Raw genomic sequence first — 20,799 nt, 5'->3', positions numbered from 1 at the left:
CCCTCCTCTCCCCAACCCCTCTCCCCCGTTAAGCCTCGCTGGTGGGCAGCAACGTCCCAGCCACAGCGCCGTTTGACTCCCTGCCGCCTTTTTCTTCCCCCCCCGCCCCGTCCCTCTCCCCGTAGCTGGAGGAGGAAAAGCAGGGCCTGGAGAAAAAACTGAAGGGAACCGAGGATGAAGTGGAGAAATACTCCGAAGCGGTCAAGGAAGCCCAGGAGAAGCTGGAGATGGCCGAGAAGAAGGCGGCCGACGTAAGTCAAGGGAAGGGTGGCGGGGCGGGGCGGGGCGGACTCCGTGGGAGAGTGCTTTCGGGGTAAGGGGTCGAGCCTGCGGGGCGGGGTCGGCCGGGGCGCGCTGACGAGCAGCGGCAGATGAGACGCGACGCCCCTGCAGGTATTCCGGGCGCGTTAAGCCTGGAGGAGCAGCTGCTGCTGCCTGCGGCGCCGGGGAGGGTTCCGCGCAGGCTGGCTAGGACTGCCCGGAGGAGCTTAAGAGAGGCATCGCCGGGCGCCGCGCCAGCCGCCCCGAAGACCTGTCAAGGTCCTGCAGTTACAATTCCTGAGCCTCCCGCCGCTATTCCGGGCAGACCGGCTTTGACCCCTGCCGAGAAGGCCGCGCAGGTGGCCGCGGGCCGGTCGCGGGTAACGTTAACGCCCAGCCTTCGCAAAGGCACTTGGCACCCTATAAATAAACGCTCCTTTCCAAGCCGGGCCCTGCGTCTGGGGGGGGAAACCAATCCGGGAAACTTAAGGAGCTGCTAAAACGGAGCTGCCACTTGGAGGACAGCCAGCGCACAGCCCGGTGGTCAAATACCCCGGCGACGGCGATGAGCAGGACCCACGGCTGGGGAGGCTGGCCCGGCCAGAAGGGAAAGCAACAGACAAGGGGCCGGGGCCATATCAAAAGAGGAGGAAGAGGAAGGCTCCGGCAGGCCTGCCAGTTCCCCAGAGCTCAGAGCGTGAGGAATGGAAGCGCTGGGCCCAGATCTGTGCCTGGACCCCCAGCCTTGGCTGGTGGGCCAAATCATGCAGCAGAGACGGGAGGGCCAGGCAGGGGCCCTGCGCAGAGAAGCTCCAGGTGCTGGAACAGAGTCTCCTATTCACCAGGGGCAGCTTCTTCGTGGCCCTTTCCAATGCGCAGGCCCTTCCGTGCTGGTGCCCACCGGAGGAGCCAGGCTCCACTGCTGAGATGTGCAAAAGGATCCCAACCATCGGGAGTGCCTGGAAACCCGGCCTGACTCTCTGGCACTGGGACCCAGCTCAGAAAGGAACCCTTTCCCCGCCTGGAGCAGCTGGATCTCCTCTACCCAAAGCACCCCCAGCATCAGGGAACTGCTGCCCCCTTGCCCCCAACCCACGAGAACCCAAAGTGCCGCCAAGACTCCTCTCCCCTCTCCCTAGAGCAGGGGTAGGCAACCTCGGCTCTTTTATGACTCATGGACTTCAGCTATGCTGACTCAGGAATTCTGGGAGTTGAAGTCCATGAGTCATAAAAGAGCCGAGGTTGCCTACCCCTGCCCTAGAGGATCCCCACACTTCCCGGGGTCAGGGCCTTCAGCAGAAGCTGGAAGAAAGAGAGAGCGCTGCCGCCCTCCACCGGCTGCCTTCTCTCCCTCTCGCCTTTGCTCATATTTGGTGATTCCCTGAGCCAGGGGAAGGAGGTGGGGCTGACAGGGGGGAGGAGCAATGCCTTTGTAAAGTCCAGCCGCTCTTCCCTCATGGTGGCCCCATCGGCCTCTACTGCACCCCAGGGTCCCGTGTCCTCCTTCCGTCCCTGTGCAGAACCCCCACACCACCCATCTTTCTGGATCTGTGTAGTGCTGCTGGAGTGCTGGATTTGAAGGGAACTGAAGCCGAACACGCAGACACCTGTACTATGGAGGTCTTAGGACCACTGTGATCCAATCACTCGGGGGATCAAGGATCGAATCCTGCCGCAGGAGAATTGAACGGGAAAAAGTTGCCCAAGATGGGTGGAAGTTCCTAAAGAAAAGCAAAACAAACGGCAAGCAATTCTGGTGAGGAGAAAAAAAAAAACAGAAGACGCTTTAAAAGCCAATGGGATTGCACAAGAAGTGTAATAAAGATCTGAAAATAAGCAACCCAAATGAAAAGAGACTCAGGTCACGAAGGAAGAGAACAAGACAAGCCGTCTTGAATTGTTTGCTGGCATCAAGAAAGCAAATCTCGGAAGAGTTTAGCAGAAGAAGCTCATAAAAAGGGCTTTAGTTACCTCCAAAATAAAAAGAGCCAGTCCTGCAGCTGCTCAACGAAGAAAGCAACACACTAACAGGTAACACTTTCCATCTCCTATTTCGGTCCACTCTTCTCTGCCCCCCCACCCCACCCCCGAGTGTTTTCAATCAGACATTGTGAGAGATGAAGAGCAGGAATGAAGCCTGAGATGAGAGAAACAGCAGTCAGATGGAGGAGAGCATCAAAGAGGCCTAGAGAAACACAAATATCTGTCTTCAAAAAAATGGGGGAGGGACAACGATAAAGAACAAGTGAAGCTTTCTAATATTTCTGTCTTGGAAGACCACAGAGCAGTTCATAAAAAGACTGATCGATAAACATTCCAACGGGGTAATCAACAGAAACCATCATGGATTTCCAAGTGGAATCTTGCCAGATTACTCTTATGCAGTGTTTGTTCATGTAACTTCCTTAATAGATTGTGGGGAATGTACCTGTTGATGTCAGCAAAGCACTGCTCCACCCCCCCACACAATATGCTGATTAATGAACTAGTTAAGCATGGCTGGATGGCCTTGGAATTAAAGACCTCCAGGGCTGGCTTGAAAGTAATTCTTGTAGCATGACGATCAAAGCTTTTTGCATCAGACTGGAGGAAATTGCTTGGATGCCACAAGGGTTAACCCTGGATTCTCTACTCTTCAATATTTTCATTAATGAGTTGAATGCTGATCAAATCTGAAGGCAGCTCAGCTTTTGGTAAGATAGCTAAATACCCCAGAGGACAGAAATAATCATCAAAACTATCCTCGGAGGTTGGAGAAATGAGCTGAACAGAATGAATTTAACAAGACCAGTGCCATGTTTCTTTAAATCAGTGGTTCTCAACCTTTTTAATGCCGTGACCCCAACCGGTCGTAAGTTGAGGACTAAACCGGTCGTAAGTCGAGGACTAAACCGGTCATAAGTCGAGGACTACCCAACCGGTCGTACGTTGAGGACTTTCCCTGCCTGGGAGCGCCACGCATGCGTGGTTCCGCCCCCTGCGCCGGCCGAGGCTTAGCTGGCAAGCGGCAGAGACGGAGCAGGCCGACCACCAGCTGGCCCAGCCCAAGGGAGGTAAGGCACCCACCGGAAAAGGGGAAAAAATGGCGGACAAAAAAAATGGCAGACAGCCTTGCTTGGTGACCCCCGTGAAATGGTCAATCGACCCCAAATGGGGTCCCGACCCACAAGTTGAGAACCACTGCTTTAAATGCAATGTCAAAATTTTATTCAATGTGCGCGCGCGCACACACACACATACACAGGGATACCAGGCTTGGTAACTGTACTTGCAAAAAAACAACAACCTTGGGGTGGATTGCAAGTGAGTTTAAAGCAGTGGTGGCGAACCTATGGCACGCGTGCCAGAGGCGGCACTCAGGGCCCTCTCTGTGGGCACGCGCGCCGTTGCCCCAGCAAAGTTCGCCAGAGTAGCGAGCACGTGGCGTTTGGAAATGACAGGGCAGGAAGTGAGTGAGCAAGCGACGTTGGCCCCCCGGGGATGCCCCGGAGATGGCGAGGGACTGGCCTCTGCCGCCCTGGCCCCAGCCACACTCACCTAGTCTGCCCTGACCACTGCAACCACGCCCACCCAGTGGGACATGCCCCCACCCCCCTGAGGGCACCACAATGCTGATGCAGCCCTGGCACTTTGCAATAAACAAGTGGGTTTTGGGTTGCAGTTTGGGCACCCAGTCTCTAAAAGATTCGCCATCACTGGTTTAAAGCAATCATGTGACATGGCTGCCAGGATGAAAATCCTTAGGCTGCCGGACTGTGGTTCCAGGTTAACTGTGCTCCAGCCATCTCAAGGGCAGTTTTGTGCTTTAGGAAGAGATACTGAAATGAAATGCCAGGGACCGCCTGGAAGGACAGCTCACCTTTTTCAGGTTTGTCCTTCCATCTTTCCAGTCTGTGGAACATGTCCATTTGTCCGCAGCACATGACTGCTGCATCTCTGACCTCTGGCCAGCAGCGGATGTAGGTTCAGCCACAACTCAGCCTGGTTGGCCAGGGCCTGAACAGCATCACAGTTCAGTTTCAGTTTCAGTTTCAGTTTATTGTATTTATATCCCGCCCTTCTCCTGGTGGACTCAGGGCGGCTTACAGCCAGTTAAAAAACAGAACAATTAATACAAATTAATACAAAGTTCTGTCACATTTACTCTGGAGAGCAACAGAGTTCCCCTGAACAGACAATTGAATGGACATACTGAGGGGGATAGACTGGATCAAGACAAGCTGGGCTTAGCATAGTGCTAGGATGCCAGGAGAACTTTTGGCACTGGTCCTTCTTGGGTAAGAGCGATATCAGGCAAGCTTAGCCAGACTGTGAAAAGGAGAGGACCAGAGGGCAGGAGGGGAGCCAGCAGCCAGACAGAGGAGTTGGGGAAGTGCAACCAATGGATAGAAAGGAGGGTGAAAAAAACCCAGAACTGCTTTCCCAAATCAAGTATCAGCCAGTCTGAAGCTGAAATCCCCACACAGATCCTTCCTTGGGACCAGCTGTGGAGAAAGGAATTCTTTTAAAAAGAACAATTTGCAGACGACACCAAGCTGGCAGGAATAGCCAACACTCCAGAAGACAGGCTTAGGATACAGGAGGATCTGGACAGACTTGAACACTGGGCGCTATCTAACAAAATGAAATTCAATGGTGAAAAAGTAAGGTTCTACATTTAGGCAAGAAAAACCAAATGTACAGGTATAGTAGGGGGTACCTTGCTCAATAGTAGTAACTATGAGAGGGATCTCGGAGTCCTAGTGGACAATCACTTAAATATGAGCCAGCCGTGTGCTGCAGCTGCCAAAAAGGCCAACACAGTGCTAGGCTGCAGTAACAGAGGGATAGAATCAAGTTCACGTGAGGTATTAATACCACTTTACAATGCCTTGGTAAGGCCACACTTGGAATACTGCATTCAGTTTTGGTCACCAGGATGTAAAAAAGATGTTGAGACTCTAGAAAGAGTACAGAGAAGAGCAACAAAGATGATTAGGGGAGTGGAGGCTAAAACATATAAGGAACGGTTGCTGGAAATGGGTATGTCTAGTTTAATGAAGAGAAGGACAAGGGGGGACATGATAGCAGTCTTCCAATATCTCAGGGGCTGCCACAAAGACGAGGGAGTCAAGCTATTTTCCAAAGCTCCTGAAGGCAGGACAAGAAGCAACGGGTGGAAACTAACCAAGGAGAGAAGCAACCTAGAACTAAGGAGAAACTTCCTGACAGTCAGAACAATTAACCAGTGGAACAACCTGCCTCCAGAAGCGGTGAATGCTCCAACACTGGAAGTTTTTAAGAAGAGACTGGATGGCCATTTGTCTGAAATGGTATAGGGTTACCTGCCTGAGCAGGGGGTTGGACTAGATGACCTCCAAGGTCCCTTCCAACTTTTATTATTATTAATTATTATTATTATTATTATTATTGTTGTTGTTGTTGTTATACAGTGAGATTTAACTTGGAAGTTCAACATGCTGCTGGAGACTCTTTCTTACAATGCTTCTTCCTTCGAACTCCTTCATAATGCTGTACGTGCTTGGAAGGCAGGCCCCAAACTGGTCTTTGGCTGTTCCAAAACCAGAGTTCCTGCCCTGCTTCAGACCAGAGACAAGGTGGAGATGAAGGGAATGGGCTGGCCTTGCTGGGTAGAAAGCAAACCTATCCAGGTCAGTTAAAGTTTGCCCAGTAGCAACGGCTGGCTGCAGATTTGCTGAGCGGATGGTTGGGAAAAGTCACTTCCTGTAACTCTGGAGAGACAGAACCTCCAAATGGGAGATACCTTTATCTGCAGCCCTCATCCGAGAGAAAATGCTCAGAACTGCCTTCTGTGGGTTGAGAGAGCCACTGCCTGGGCTTCTCTCTGCGGGTCCCGATTCTTTGCCTGCCTGCCCACCTGCCACTGTGCTGAGCAGGATTGCTGCTCCGTTTGCTTCAGGATTTTAGATGAACTTACACCACCTGGTTTCCAGCAGCAGAAACTCTTGACTTCACAGACTCTCTTCTTGACTTCCACCAGTGGTTTTTGGCTCTCTGTGGGAAAGGAGAAGGCCGTCATCTGTTCCTTTTTTCAGCTGGGGAAGTCTCCGGCAGAGTTGCGAGTCTGAGGACATCCCTGAGCCTGCCCCTCCGCCCACGCCAGCCGAGAGCCAGACTCTTTCCTTCAGCTAGCTGGGCATGAAAAAGGACAGAAAGATGGCAGCCGATGATGTCGGTCAATACAAAACCTGCCAACTGCCAAGTCCAAGTATGTTTGAAGACAACCTCAAATCCTCTCTAGAGATTCTGCCAGTTCTTCTAAGACAGATGGCAACGTTCTACTCAGGGCCTTGTGTGGATACTTGGAGGCCCTGGAAACTGAGAACGGGGCTGTTTCGAGCGCGCTAGTTCTAGTATACCTACCTGTTTGTAAATATTGGAGGTGGATAGTGCCAGTCTCCAGTTACACCACTAGGTGGCGTTGAACTTGCTTGGGAAGAATGGACTCCTCTGGGCAAGTGATGGGAGGCCAAGCGCGCTCCTTCAGGATCCCCACGGATATGACTTAAGTCAGGGGTCTTCAAACTTGGCCCTTTTATGACTGGTGGACTTCAACTCCCAGAATTCCTCAGCACAGGGATTCCTCTAGCACAGGGATCCTCAACCTTGGCAACCAGCTGGCTGAGGAATTCTGGGAGTTGAAGTCCACCAGTCATCAAAAGGCCAAGTTTGAAGACCCCTGACGTAAGGTCATCCTGGGGCTCCGCCGAGGGGCAGCGGGTTTCCCCTTCCCCTCTCGAGGCGTCTCTAGCCTCGACCTGCTGCCTGCAGTGGCGCTTGGTGCGGAAACCCCAGCTGGCCTGAGCGGAGGCTGCCGCCGCCTGTCTTTGAGCGGGCTCTTTAAGGCAGGGCCTGGCCGAGCCCGCCGGAGGAGGCGCATGCCGGGCAAAGCCGGTGGGGCGGGGAGAGGGGGGAGAGGAAGAGGGGGGCGGCGGCAACAGCAGCTCGAAGGGCCGCCTCGGTCCACACCCACCGCGCTTCTTCCTGCTGGGCGGGCGGGCGAGCGAGCGAGCGAGCGAGCAGAGGGAAGGAGGGCCGAGAGACCGCGGCCCGAGAGCCCCGCCAGCTGGCCGGTCAGTCAATTCGCTCTGCGCCCGCGTCCACGGCGGGTCCAGCGGCCCTTCCATCCCCTGCCCTCCGCCTCGCTCGCCCGCCCGCCCGCCCCAATTCTGGGACCATGGCCGGGGGCAGCTCCATCGAGGCAGTCAAGAAGAAGATCCAGACGCTACAGCAAGTGGCGGACGAGGCCGAAGAGCGCGCCGAGCACCTGCAGCGGGAGGTGGACGCCGAGCGCCAAGCCAGAGAACGGGTGAGCGGCGAGCCCCGATGGGCAGCGCGGGTCGACACTCCCCACACCCACACCCAAATCGCCCGCCGGGCCCGGCGTCGCAGCCGCCCTCCGAGGGCTGCACGAGTGTTCCTCTTCTAAGCATGTGCAGAGCGCCTCGTGGCCTCGGCCCCACGGCCGAGCAGCAGGCGACTCGTTCGGGCGCAAGAGAATCCTTTCCAGGATTCCGGACAGGCTCTGTAGCTGGGCTGAGCTCCCCCTTTTCGGATCGCCCTCCCGGGCTCCCGCGAGCGGGCCCTGCCCTGCGCAGGTACGCCGCCTCCTGCTTTCGGAGTTGGCGCGGCCGCTCCTCCCCTTCTCCGGGGCAGTGGAAATTCTTCCGTGGCTCGAGTTGAAGCCCGCGGCGGGGAAGGAGCGGCGCCCGCAGCAGCGGGTTTTCGGGACCCCCGAGCTGCTGCTCTCCGCTGCTGCCTCTGCCCGCGCTCGGTGCCGCGGCTTCGCACCCTTCGCGGCCCGCTGGATGGGCCCGGATGGGAGGGAGAAGCAGCCCCCTAGCCTCCCACTGAGCCAGGCCGCGGTCACCTGGATAAGATCCTGGCGGGGAGCGGCCTGGCTGCTTCCGATCGCCGGTGGATGTCAGGGGGTCGGCAAGAGGCAGGAGAAGGCTGGGCTGCTCCAGGACTTGCTTCCGCTTCCTACCTGGACAGCTGAAACGGGGGGGGGGAGGGGCGGGGGGGGTCTGGGTTCTGGGAGCCATTGGCCAAAAAAGCAAAAGGTTTAACGTGAGGAGAGACAGGTTGTGCTGGTTCAATTCCCAGGGTGGACACGAGGTCCCAGAGGCTTATCTCAGCCACTTGGAGGAATCATGAAAGGAGAATATTGTAGCTCGGGGGTTGACATGAGGGGTCTTTGATGCTCTCCCAGCTTGGCTGTTTGCTTGCAGGCTTCCATGACCCAAACTAGGTAACATCATCACTTAGTTACCCGGAGCACAGATAATATTACCTATTTTGGATAATGAAACATCTGCAAGAAAAGAACCAAGCTCAGAAGGCACCAAGGACCCCTCATATGGAGGAATAAAATGGCCTGGGGTAGCAGGAAACCCCCTCCCCCCCACTTCTCCGCTTTCCACAAGATATCAGGATCTGGCATCTTGTGCATCAGGAGGGCTGCTTTGCTGAGCGAACTGCTGTTTTCACTCTGTGGAAGTGTTTCAGAGGTGCTTCGAAGGCGCATCTAGTTCAGTTTTTTCTGTGCAGTAACTGCTTTCTGGATGTTGTTGAACCCTCAGCATCCTTCACTGTGGAATGCCATGTGGGTAACAAAGGGGTTGCCCTCCCCTCATGGCTGATCCAGACTTACTGAGGCTCTGCTAGGGTCCAGATGTGTGCACTTCCAAGCCCCGTGAACTGTTCATGCAGGGTGTGGAAGTAATAATAATAATAGAGTTGGAAGGGACCTTGGAGATCTTCTAGTCCAACCCCCTGCGCAGGCAGGAAACCCTATACCATTTCAGACAAGTGGCTGTCCAATCTCTTCTTAAAAACTTCCAGTGTTGGAGCATTCACAACTTCTGGAGGCAGGTTGTAAAGCTCACTAGGCTTTGATGTTTCAAGGTGGGCTGCCTTCCGGAAGTGAGCCCCCAGGCCTTGATGGCTCAGCGGGGATTAGCTGAGGCTTCTGTGAGGGCACTGGATTCCCTGGGTGGATGTTGGCAATCCAGACAGGAGAGCCAGGTCTCTGGGTGCAAAGACCAGGCCCTGGATGGAGAAGCCATGAATTGGGCTGGGCTACTTGGACCGTTTGTCCTCCCCTCCTACCCTGCGGCCTGGGTGCTCTGAGGCTCCTCTCCAGTGCAGGCCTGGTTGCTTCATCCTGGGTTTGATTGCGCCTCCCCCTCCTCTCCTTCCTCTCCAGCATGTTGTGTCATGCACTAGTTTCCTGCCAGGCGCCCTCTCCGGAGCCCTGGGAAGAGGCTGCTTTTCTGACCCTCTATATGGCCCAGGTTCTTGGGCCTCCCCCATGCCAGTGGCGGCTTGACCTGGCAGGATGCTCCTCCTTTGCCTGGAATGTGTGGAGTTTTGGGGGGGGCTGCTTCGCTCCTCCCCCCCCCCCCCAGTGTGCAGCCCACCTCCATTGGGCTGCGGCTGCAATAAACAGGAAATCCTCCCCCCCCAGCTTGCATTGTCCTTCTCCTCTGGGGAATATGCTGCTGGGGGGGGAGGGGGCATTCCTCCTGCTTTAGTCAGCACTGCCTAAAAGAAAGCAGCAGGGCTCCCTCGTTTGGTCGTCCCACCCTTACCGCTGCTTCACCCTTTCCCGGCAGTCTTTGCTGGGCTTGAGTCAGCGTGCCAGGAAGGGCCTTTAAGGGAGGGGACCTGGAGTCCCGGGGCAGTGTGCGGGAGCCCCCCCCCCCCGCATGCTTCTCCATGGAGTTCCTGTTCTAGAGTAAAGTCCAGCTGCCTCCAGAGTGACTCAATGGGGGTGGGGCGGGAGGATCTTTTCCTCTTCCCCATCAGTGCTGACAGAGCTGGCCATGAGGCTGCTGTGCTGACTCGAGATGCTTGGCTGCTTTTTAAAATTCATTTAGTGGCTTCATGGGTCACTTCCGGTTCCCAGCAGTCTCCTGGCCTGCCACGCCCAGGGTCTCACATTCCTCCTCCTCCTCCTTCATGGAGCTCCTGCTGGCTTCTGGGGGCTGTACAGAGAGTCTATAAAGCCCCATGGGGCAGCGGCAGGTTCCCAGGCCCCAAGGCAGGATGTAAGACGAGAGAGAAGAGGTGGGGCTGGGTAGGGGGGGGAAAGCCAGCAGCTCTGCAGACGGAGGCCAAGGAGCGCTGGAGAGGCTGCCCTGTGTGTGTGTTGGGAGAGGGGGGGAGGGCCTGGTGGCCAGAGATGCCCAAGCACAGACTTTGTGCCCAGCGGAAACGCTCCCCTTTTCTTGTACACCCAGGCACTGTCCTACTCTACCTCTCCTCATTGACTACTCTGCCCTTTGGAGCGGCTCTTTCTCCTTCTTTCCCTGCCCATCAGATCCCTCTTCCATTCCCTCAGGGCTGAGCTGCACAGGGACACTCAAATCCCTAACCAAGCTTAGCCAATGGGGCAGAAGCTGACCCAGCTGTTCAGAGGGGTGGAGGCGCCACCCCCATTTGGTGGAAGGGGGACATTCCCTGATGTTAGCAGGAATCTACAAAAGGCAAAGGGGCTGTTTGGGGAATTGGGTCCCAGACTCTGGGTCAATTTCTGGGTTGATAAGGCCCTGCATATGGTCTGGGAGTGAATATGTTATGAGTGTGTTTCCCACATGTGGGTGCATCAGGATTCCAGTCACCAACTTCTGCCCAAGAGAGGACTGTGGTCCCTCCCTTTTCTCTGATTCTGAAATACATTCCTTCTTCCATCCTCCCGAAAAGGGTTCCTGCCTGTTTTTATTATGTCTAATTGAAGGGCAGCCTATAAATCAGTTCAGTCAGTCAATAAATAATAATAATAAAGTTGGAAGGGACCTTGGAGGTCATCAAGTCCAACCCCCTGCTCAGGCAGGAAACCCTATACCATTTCGGACAAATGGCTGTCCAGTTTCTTCTTAAAAACTTTCACTGTTGGAGCATTCACTGCTTCTGGAGGCAGGTTGTTCCACTGGTTAATTGTTCTCACTGTCAGGAAGTTTCTCCTTAGTTCTAGGTTGCTTCTCTCCTTGATTAGTTTCCACCCGTTGCTTCTTGTCCTGCGTTCAGGTGCTTTGGAGAATAGCTTGACTCCCTCTTCTTTGGGGCAGCCCCTGAGATACTGGAACACTGCTATCATGTCCCCCCTTGTCCTTCTCTTCATTAAACTAGACAGACCCAATTCCAGCAGCCGTTCCTTATATGTTTTAGCCTCCAGTCCCGTAATCATCTTTGCTGCTCTTCTCTGTACTCTTTCTAGAGTCTCAACATCTTTTTTACATCGTGGTGACCAAAACTGGATGCAGTACTCCAAGTGTGGCCTTACCAAGGCATTGTAAAGTGGTATTAAGGATGGGAAAGATCTCAGAAATACTGAGGTCTGTTTCCTGTATTAAACTGAAGCAGGATCTATCCATGTTCTGCAGCCTGCAGAAAGATGGGAGAGGCGCCAAATCATGGGGCCTGGGGTCAGGCTGGGCATCGTCGGACCCACAAGTAGACCCAGACTATGAGATTAACTTCACGGGAAGAATCAAAGGACTTTTATTGAAATTGGCTAGAACAATAGAATCTTGCAGGCCGGACTGAGGGGTGCCTCCTTTCCCTTCAAACATTCCTGTGAATTAAGGGGGTGTCTGTTTGAGCCTCTTCCGAATATCTGTGGGGCCTGAAGACCTGCTCCACCCTCCTTGCTCCATCCAGGTCATCTTCCTTGAGGTCCACAGGAAGAGGTATGGTGTGATTGGGGCTTGCAAAGCAGGGCCAGGAATGGAGTTCCTCACCACACCCTGAGGCTGGCCCTTGCTGAGGTTGGAGGTCAGGGGTCAGGGCTGGCCTTCTGGGTGTGGGTCTAGGTCGGGGGTAGGCAACCTTGGCTCTTTTATGACTCGTGGACTTCAACTCCCAGAATTCCTGAGCCAGCCATGCTGAGGGGAAAGGGAGAGGTTTCCAAGCTGAGCCGTGCTGGCTCAGGAATTCTGGGAGTTGAAGTCCACGAGTCATAAAAGAGCCAAGGTTGACTACCCCTGGTCTAAGTTTAATCCTGGAAGTTTCTCTGAGGAGGGCAGAAAATGTGCTTCCCTGGCTTACTCTGGTGCTGCTGTTTCCCATCAGAAGGACCCTTGCCAGGCGGTTCCCAATGTTCCTAGAAATCAATCACCTTTGGTGTGTGTTGTACTGGATGGCTCAGGGGGTCGTCTGCTATTTGGGGGAAGAATAACCAACCTTGCCTGGGCGAAGGCTGGTATTGGATCCCCACCTGGAGGTGTGGGGAGTGAATCTTCTGAACTGTAAGTTGTGATGAGACCACTCTGGCTGTCGGTGTAAGCCTTAAGGAGGGAGAGAGTCTCATCTCAGGGCGCTAATTTCTTTGCAGGCTGAGTCAGATGTAGCATCTCTGAACCGCCGTATCCAGCTGGTGGAAGAAGAGCTGGACCGAGCACAGGAGCGCCTGGCCACCGCGCTGCAGAAACTGGAGGAGACGGAGAAGATGGCTGATGAGAGCGAGAGGTGGGACTAATGTTCATTGGGAGGCAAGCGAGATGAACCCAGATAAAGCCACGGGGCTGCTGGGAAGGGCTGGAGAGTCCTTGTGGCTACTTAAGAAAATAAGCGTAGCCCAAGAAATCTGCTTCCAGGGTAAGACTTAGATCCTCCCGTGCTATGAATCATGTCGGGCAGCAAGGGACCTCCGGCATTTTCGGTCTTGGGCGGGTGCTTCAGCCTCTTCCCACGTGATGCGTAGAGTATTTTAAGTCTTCCATGGTCGTTCTTGGCCATGTATTTCGAGGGCGTCCTGGCGGTCATTTGGGAGGGGATCTATCTGACTGCCATCTTGGGGATTCAATTGTTCTCCATGAAGAGAATGTGACTGGCAAATTGTAGAGCAGTGGTTCTCAACCTGTGGGTCGGAACCCCATTTGGGGTCGATTGACCATTTCACGGGGGTCGCCAAGCAAGGCTGTCCGCCATTTTTTTGTCTGCCATTTTTTTTGTCCGCCATTTTTTTCCCCTTTTCCGGTGGGTGCCTTACCTCCCTTGGGCTGGGCCAGCTGGTGGTCGGCCTGCTCCGTCTCTGCCGCTTGCCAGCTATGCCTCGGCCGGCACAGGGGGCGGAACCACGCATGTGCGGCGTTCCCGGGCAGGGAAAGCCCTCGACTTACAACCGGTTGGGTAGTCCTCGACTTACGACTGGTTTAGTCCTCGACTTACGACCGGTTTAGTCCTCGACTTACAACCAGTTTAGTCCTCGACTTACGACCGGTTGGGGTCACGGCATTAAAAAGGTTGAGAACCACTGTTGTAGAGTCTTCTGTGTGTGACAATGCTAGGTAGTTTGCAAGAGAAACTCTTTTGGAGCACATATTTGTTAGTAACATGGTCAACATAGCGAACCTTTAGGATTCGGTAGAGGCATCTTTGTTGAAAGACCTCAAATCTCTCTTTAATACTTGCTGGCGCCACTTGGATCACTAAAGAGGCGAGCAAAGGGAGTTTTTCAGGAGAAGGCAAGTGTAATAATTCCAGTCACTCCCCAGCCCCATTCCGCCTGCCTAGCTGGCTGCAGAGAAAATTGTTGGGTTGCCTGGACCTGAACCCAGGGCTTTTAAAGCACTGAGATGAAGGAGGGGTCAAAGGTGAGCAGGACCTGTGGGGACTGCGGTCGAAGCCCAGGGACCCCTAGCGAAGGGTTGTGCACTCTGGGTGGTGAGCGTGGCAGGGTGCACCTGTGCGCTCAGATACTGCTGTCGAGGTTGTGGTCAGTTCTCCAGCCCAGCGGCTGCAGGAGACTTTTCTTGACCGGGGTTCGTTTCCCTCAGAGGCATGAAGGTCATCGAAAACCGAGCCATGAAGGACGAGGAGAAGATGGAACTACAGGAGATGCAGCTGAAGGAGGCCAAGCACATCGCTGAAGAGGCAGACCGCAAGTATGAAGAGGTGAGCCCTCGGGGCTGCGGGAGGGAGACGTCGGCCCTGGCCCTGGCTGCCTTTTGGGGGGGGGAGCATCCCGCCCACCCAATTGACGTGGCCTTTGCTTTTCAGGTGGCCCGTAAGCTGGTGATCCTGGAGGGGGATCTGGAACGCTCTGAGGAGAGGGCAGAGGTGGCCGAGAGGTGAGTACAGCTACGGGAGCTGCCAGCTCCTTTGTCCGGCCATGGAGTGCAGGGGGCCCAATGGGCAGAGGGCATCCTCAGCCTGCTTCCCTCTCCTCCCTTCCCCTGCATGGCTTCCTCTCTCACAATCGGCCCATTTCTCGGCTCCCGTTTGAGAAAACATCCCATGGCCCCTTCAGCCCCTGCGCTCCTTTCCTCTCTGCTCTGCAGGGAGCTGATGGGCCCCGGTGGGCTGGAAGGCAGGGTGGGGCCCTTGTGTGCAAGTGGGGGAGACGGCCCCTGTGCTTCCCTGCATGATGGCCCTTCCATCTCCTCTGGCCTTGCCCTCAAGAAGACGGCTCTTTGTCTTAACTGAGCCCCTGGCTTCAGATTATCCCTGAGGCTTCTTCCCACCCCACGTCTCTAGGAAAGACTGACAGGATTGGCTCTCCAGAGGCCAAATGATTGATGGCTTCTCCACATTTTGAGTTCTGGGCAACCCATCCTGGGCCTAAGCTGGGGGCGGGGGAGCAGCCCTGGCTGTGTGGATCCCGCTGGCCTTCTTCTCTGGATAATCCTTGCGTTGCCTCCCCAGCCGTGTGAGGCAGTTGGAAGAGGAGCTCCGTACTATGGATCAGGCCCTCAAATCCTTGATGGCTTCAGAGGAAGAGGTACTGAGTAGGGGGGCTCTCCTGCCCTCCTCTCCCTCCTCTCTTTCGCGCCTTTGCTGCGGGCGCTCTCTCCTCTCCTGCTTTTCACCCGGTCCTGGGTCCTCGGCCTTGAGTCTTTCTCCTCTCTTCTGCCTCCTCTGCTGAGTTTCTCTGGCTGGCATCTCTCCTGGAGGCTGCAGTGTCCCGATGGAGGCTCAGGGCTGGCTGCACCCCCACAGCAGAGATGGCGAAGGAAGGTGCAGAGGCTGCTGCTCTGCACCTCCCGGCCCAGCGGGACTGCAACGGAGGTGAACCCTCCTCACTGCCGTTTGGGTGCTTCTTCTGGCCTTGCACGGAGGGCTGAGCTGCACTTTAGGAGCCACTCATGGCCTAGCTCAGTGGTGGCGAACCTATGGCACACGTGCCAGAGACGGCACTCAGAGCCCTCTCTGTGGGCACGTGGGCCATGCCCCGGAGATGGCAACCATCCCTCTTCAACCGGCCACCCACTAATTCACCGAGGTCCCACGTGGCTGGATGCATCCCAGCACCCATGCGCTTGCTGGCCTCTGTGTGTGGGGGCCAATGGTGTCAGGCAGCAGCCGCCCCGGCTCCTGCCTCACCTTGCCCTGTGACAATGGCTCCCCTGCCCTGCCTCACCTCGCCTCACCCCGCAGGACGAGCCTCCTGCCCACCGCCCTACCTGCCAGAGACCCCCTGAATCTCCCCCAACCCTGCCCGGCCCCCATAGGCGTCCCTCCCCACGAGCAATATCGAAGTGATCACGCCCACCTTGGCCACACCCACCCAATCTGCCATGACCACCACAGCCACGCCCACCCAGTGGGCCACGCCCACCTGGCACCCGGCGATAAATAAGTGGGTTTTAGGTTGCAGTTTGGGCACTCGGACTCTAAAAGGTTCGCCGTCACTGACCTAGCTTGTCCTTGGAAGACGCAGAGGCAACAGGTGGGGGGAAGGGGGGCGGGGGGGCGGACTAAACAGCAGCATCTTCCCACAGAAGCAGCCGTCTCGGCCTGCATCACCACCAGCAAGGTGACCCGACAGCCCCTTCTCCTCCCCCTGTGTTAGCTGCCCGGATGGAAAGGCAGGCTGGGCATCTCCCAAGGGCAGGCGCTTGAGGGGAGTCTGCTCCCCAGACTGCCTGTGTCTGAAGCTGGCTGGCTTGGGGGGACACGCAGCGGGAAGAAGGTTCTGCTGGAGCGGCAAAGGCCCCCTCCCCACCCCCAATTCAGCTGATTTCGTGCAGCTCAGTTTCCAGCCCTGCAAGAGGAATGAATCTCTCTGGCCCTCTTCCTTGGGAACCTCCCCCACTTTTTTTTCTCTCCACTGATGCTCTCCCTCCCCTCTTTCTTTCTCTCTGCTTCCTTCCTTCCTTCCTTCCTTCCTTCCTTCCTTCCTTCCTTCCTTCCTTCCTTCCTCCCTTCCTCCCTGCCTCTGCCTCTCTCTGTCTGGCTGGGACACACAGTAAATGCGGGGACCTTGAGGAGGAACTGAAAATTGTCACCAACAACCTCAAATCTTTGGAGGCTCAAGCTGACAAGGTAGGGGGAGGGATGGCTGGGTGGCTGGGTGGGGGCAGCCCCTACAAGAGAGAGGGTCACTCTGCAGTGCAAAGGCTTCGTGCGGGGAGTAAAGGGTCTGGGGGTGGGGGAAGGCTGCCGGCTGCTGCACCTCGTATTTTATCCCTCCCCTCTCTTCTTTCCTCTCTGCCAAGTATTCCACCAAGGAGGATAAATACGAGGAGGAGATCAAGCTGCTGACAGACAAGCTGAAAGAGGTGAGGGGAAATGCTGCTTCTCCTAGGGGGGGGGCGGGCTCCGTACGTGTGGGGTGGAAAATGGATGGAGGATCTGGCTCCAAAGGATCTACAGTCAGTGCTCAGCTCCTGGATCCTGGCAGGCAGGGAGGGAGGGAGGGAGGGACAGGCTGCTGACACATCCCCCCCCCCGCCACCGTAATTTTCACTGGAGGAGGATGGGGCCAAAAAGAGGATGCTCCCTGGAGCGCTAGAGAGCGGAAAGCAAGGAGCCCCCCCCCACCCGTTGCAGGAGATTCTCACTGCAGAGGGAATCTGCACCAGGAGAGCCATCAAGTCCCTCATTGACTTGACATTGACTCCTTGGCTCCTCCGTTGCCATAGTCTCCGTTCTGTGGCCTGGGCACCCAGAGCTGCTGCCTTTCCTTCCTTCTTGCCTGGACTTCTCATATATTATATTTTATTGATTTTTTTTTAACATAGTCACCTTAATATTTGGTAAACGGCGTGTTGCCTGGGTTTACATTTAAGAGCAATCCATGACAATTAAATTTCTATACTTCCATAATCGACACAGTAGCTTTCTCTGATGTTCTCTTCTTCCAGTAACGTTCTCTTTAACCAACCTTAGATTAACACATTTCTTAATATTTTGATAGATAACAATTGAATATAAACATTTTTTTTCTAGTATTTAACAACCACGCCGGCATAAAGCTTCTTTTCCAAGCGATCGTCTTCATTAGCTCAGCACAAGTCCTGTTTTCAAAGTTCTTATTTAGATTTGTTTTCCCCTGCAATGTTCAAGACGTTCTTACCGGTTAAGATTTTCTCAAAAGTTAATCACGCTTAAGTATTACGTCTTTTTCCTCACACAAGCCATCCCAACAGTTTTACGTTTCTCATATCTTAAAAAAGAAAAAGAAAAAGAGAGAGAGAGAAAAAAGGACTTCTGCTGTGGGGAGAGTGTGTCCCCTGCTCAGGGCGGGGGGAGCTCCGTCCTCTCTGCTGAACGCCCCGCTTGCCCGGGCCGAGGCCTGTCCAGGAAGCCCCAAGGGGTGCCCAAGGCCCTGCCGCTTCCTTACCCATTGGGGTGCCCAAGGCCCTGCCGCTTCCTTACCCATTGCGAGAGGAAGGAGGCAGCTGACGTTTTCCTGGGGATGGAGACCCCTTTGCCCTCACATGGCATGGCCAGATCCCTGTGTCTGGACGGGGCGGTCCGGCAGAACCACCACTGTCCCTGCGCTTATTCTCTTTAGCCTCATCCTGCTCAGAGGGGCAGCAGGGAGCAGGTAGGACAGGGCGAAGCAGGCAGGACAGGGAGCTGGGGAATGGTCCCTTTGGCCTACTCTGGGGGTTCAGAATGGCGTCAGGAGTACCCCTTTCTCCAAAGGGCTCAGGGTTGGCTTCTGGACAGCTGCTTCATTTCTGGGCCATTGTAAACTCTTCTCTCTGCCCGTTTCCTTCCTCCCCCCTCTCCCCCAGGCTGAGACTCGGGCAGAATTTGCTGAGAGGTCTGTGGCAAAGTTGGAGAAAACCATTGATGATTTAGAAGGTAAGCCCCCCCTCCTCCTTCCCCCCCAGCACTTGGGTGAGTCGATGCCTGCAGATAGCTGGGTGGGTGGGGGTATAGTGAGCCACCAGTGCCTCTGCGCAAGAGTTCCCTCCTCCTGCCCCTCTTCCTTCCTTCCTTCCTCTCACTTTCACTCTTTTCTCCCTCCTCCTTCACTACTGCCTGGCTGTCTCTCTCACCCCCTGCCTTACGTCCACCCTCCCTGCACGCTGGCTGCAGACGAGGTCTATGCCCAGAAGATGAAGTACAAGGCCATCAGTGAGGAGCTGGACAATGCGCTGAATGACATCACCTCCCTCTGAGCCCCAGCACGGCTGCACTGCCCTGCCCTGCCCAGCCACCCCTTGAGCACCCCCTCCTTCTGCAGATGCCTTGTCAGCTCTCTCCCCCTCCCCATACTTCTCCACCCCGGGGGAGGGTGGGCCGAGGGGGGGGGTTTCCATGGAGGGAGTGGGGCTTTTCTATGCCCAAGTGCCTTAGGGCTGCACTATTGGGGGGCTGGCTGTGCTAAGAAAGCAGCCTGCCTTATGTAAGGTGGGGGGACTCGCTGGCCAGGGAAAGGCCCCTGCCCGGGTGGGACGGGAGCGCCACAGACCCCAGACCCCTCCTGGACCCTCCTGGCTCTGCTTGTTCGTCCCCCTTGCCTGTCTTCCACGGTGCCTTCCACGTTCTGTTCTCATCTTCTTCATTTCAATAAACATCTCTCAAGCTCTCCTCTCCTCTTCCATTTCTGCCTCTTCATTTAAACTTTTTGGTTGCGCCCATCAAGCCTCTCGCCCATCAGTCCTGCCGCCCCCTCACCTCTTTGGGTCAAGCGGAGGTTGGGGGGAGTAACGGAGCCAAGATTCCTCACCAGCAGTTAGTCTCACATTTCTCTGGCTCGGGGTTCCCAGGGTGGAGGTGGGGGGGGGGGTGAGGGGTGAGGCCCCAGAGGAGTGGGGAAGAGGTCCAAGCTAAGGCGCGTGGAGCAGCTCCAGGATTCCCAGGCTCCGCTGTCTGCCAGGTGCACCGAAAGTGGGAGCCGAGCTGCCCTCCTTCCCGCGGGTGCAGCGGTCAGAATCGGTCAGTGCTTTTTCCCGGGGTGACCTCCTGGCACCCCGCAGCAGCTGCTGCATGAAGGAAGCGCTCCCTTGCCTGCCTCCCTAGGCGGACGTTTCCTGCTTCCGTGCCTCCACTTGTTGGAGGGGAACAAGGCGGAAATGGGGGAGGGAAGGGTTGGTTCACTGGCTGTATTAGGAGAGCAGCAGCCTTCTCTGGGGGAGGGTCTTGGCTTCGAAGGGGAGGAGAAATCGAGCATCTGGCCTCCCTGGTTTCTGTTTTCTTCTGCACTGACGCCTGTGTCTTCCTTCCTTCCTTCTCTCTTTCTCGCTGCCGCCACCACTGACGCCTTGGCCTCTTCTCTAGCACGCTTCCAGCAGGAGGCAGAGAAAAACCGTCTCCTTGCTAGAGAACTCCGGCTGGTCCTCAACGGCCTCCAGAACTGAGTTAGCGTCTCCCTACCTTGGGAGGGTCCCTCCTGCTCTCAGGGGTGGACGGGGCTGTAGCAACACTTAGCTGATGTTGGGTGTTCCCTGCAAGAGGGGGAAGGGCTCGTGCCCAGGGTGCATTCAGGGAAGAGGGAAAATCTTTGTCCTCCACCACCCTGGCAGCAGACGCTTGGAAGGGGTGGGGTGCCCAGGGTTGGCTGGTTCCTAGCGGGGAAGGGATGAACTCCACACACCATCGTCACTGAGAGGGGTGGTGGGGCACAGTCCTGGTTAGCGGTGCCCCCTCTCTGTCTTTCCATCTTCTCTGAATAGTTGCTGCCCTCTCAGCCTCTTAGCACCCTCAGCCAGCTGGGAAGCACCTGGTTGGTGTTGTGAGCTTGGCCTGGCCTTCTCTTAGCAACCAAGAGGGAGCAGGCTGCCCGCTAGCATCTAGGGCAGCCCTTTCTAGGTAGCCTGGCATCCTTGTAGCTGCTGCTCTTCTTCGGAAGACATGAGACTGACGTGTTCCTTGGGCGTGTGTGTGTGTGTCTGTGCGTGTGCCTTCCTTTCTTCCTCTCACTTGGGGGGGGGTGTCTCTCAATCTGGCTGTATGCGCCTGTGGCTCGGTGTGTGTGTGTGTCCGTCGCCTGCCTTGTGTTTGCAGAGAACCTGGCCAGTGCCAAAGAGGAGAACGTCGGCATCCACCAGGTCCTGGACCAAACTCTTCTTGAACTGAACAATCTCTGAGGGGCTGAGCTGCGCCTCTTCCCCCCTCCCCCTCACCCGCAGCTCTGGGAGGAAGGACGGCCTCCTGCAGCCCAGGCTGCTGCCATTCTTTGTGCAGTGGTGCAGTGCCTCACTTTCCAGTGCAGATATTAAAGCAAGCTGAACAGCAAAGGTGGTGTGTGCCTGTTCATCTGTGGGGCTGGGTGCGAGAGGGCTCTGGCAGTGGCTGCCATTTCATGGCCTGATCTGCAGGAGAGGGGAGGGGGGG

General features: G+C 55.8%; 1 protein-coding gene across 8 annotated transcripts in view; it reads left to right on the top strand.

The window, feature by feature from the left end:
* TPM2 (tropomyosin 2) overlaps window positions 1-20,702 on the top strand; it is a 21,035-nt gene extending 333 nt beyond the window's left edge. The window contains exons 2-9 of one of the 8 annotated variants that reach the window (XM_015815829.1): window positions 126-251; window positions 12,620-12,753; window positions 14,064-14,181; window positions 14,287-14,357; window positions 16,476-16,551; window positions 16,725-16,787; window positions 18,252-18,321; window positions 20,470-20,702. In XM_015815829.1, the coding sequence (XP_015671315.1) occupies window positions 126-251; window positions 12,620-12,753; window positions 14,064-14,181; window positions 14,287-14,357; window positions 16,476-16,551; window positions 16,725-16,787; window positions 18,252-18,321; window positions 20,470-20,552 (741 nt within the window). In that variant the 3' untranslated portion in view covers window positions 20,553-20,702. Of the gene's footprint in view, window positions 1-125; window positions 252-7,438; window positions 7,592-12,619; window positions 12,754-14,063; window positions 14,182-14,286; window positions 14,358-14,931; window positions 15,008-16,475; window positions 16,552-16,724; window positions 16,788-18,251; window positions 18,322-18,558; window positions 19,055-20,469 lie in introns of those variants that run through there. The other 7 variants (XM_015815831.1, XM_015815835.1, XM_015815830.1 and 4 more) reach the window with 7 other exon arrangements.
* The last annotated feature ends 97 nt before the right edge of the window (window positions 20,703-20,799 follow it).

Source organism: Protobothrops mucrosquamatus, unplaced genomic scaffold (assembly GCF_001527695.2).
Source record: "Protobothrops mucrosquamatus isolate PMUCROS unplaced genomic scaffold, P.Mucros_1.0 scaffold379, whole genome shotgun sequence".
Classification (NCBI taxonomy): Eukaryota; Metazoa; Chordata; class Lepidosauria; order Squamata; family Viperidae; genus Protobothrops; species Protobothrops mucrosquamatus.
This window is presented reverse-complemented; position numbering and strand designations above follow the sequence as displayed.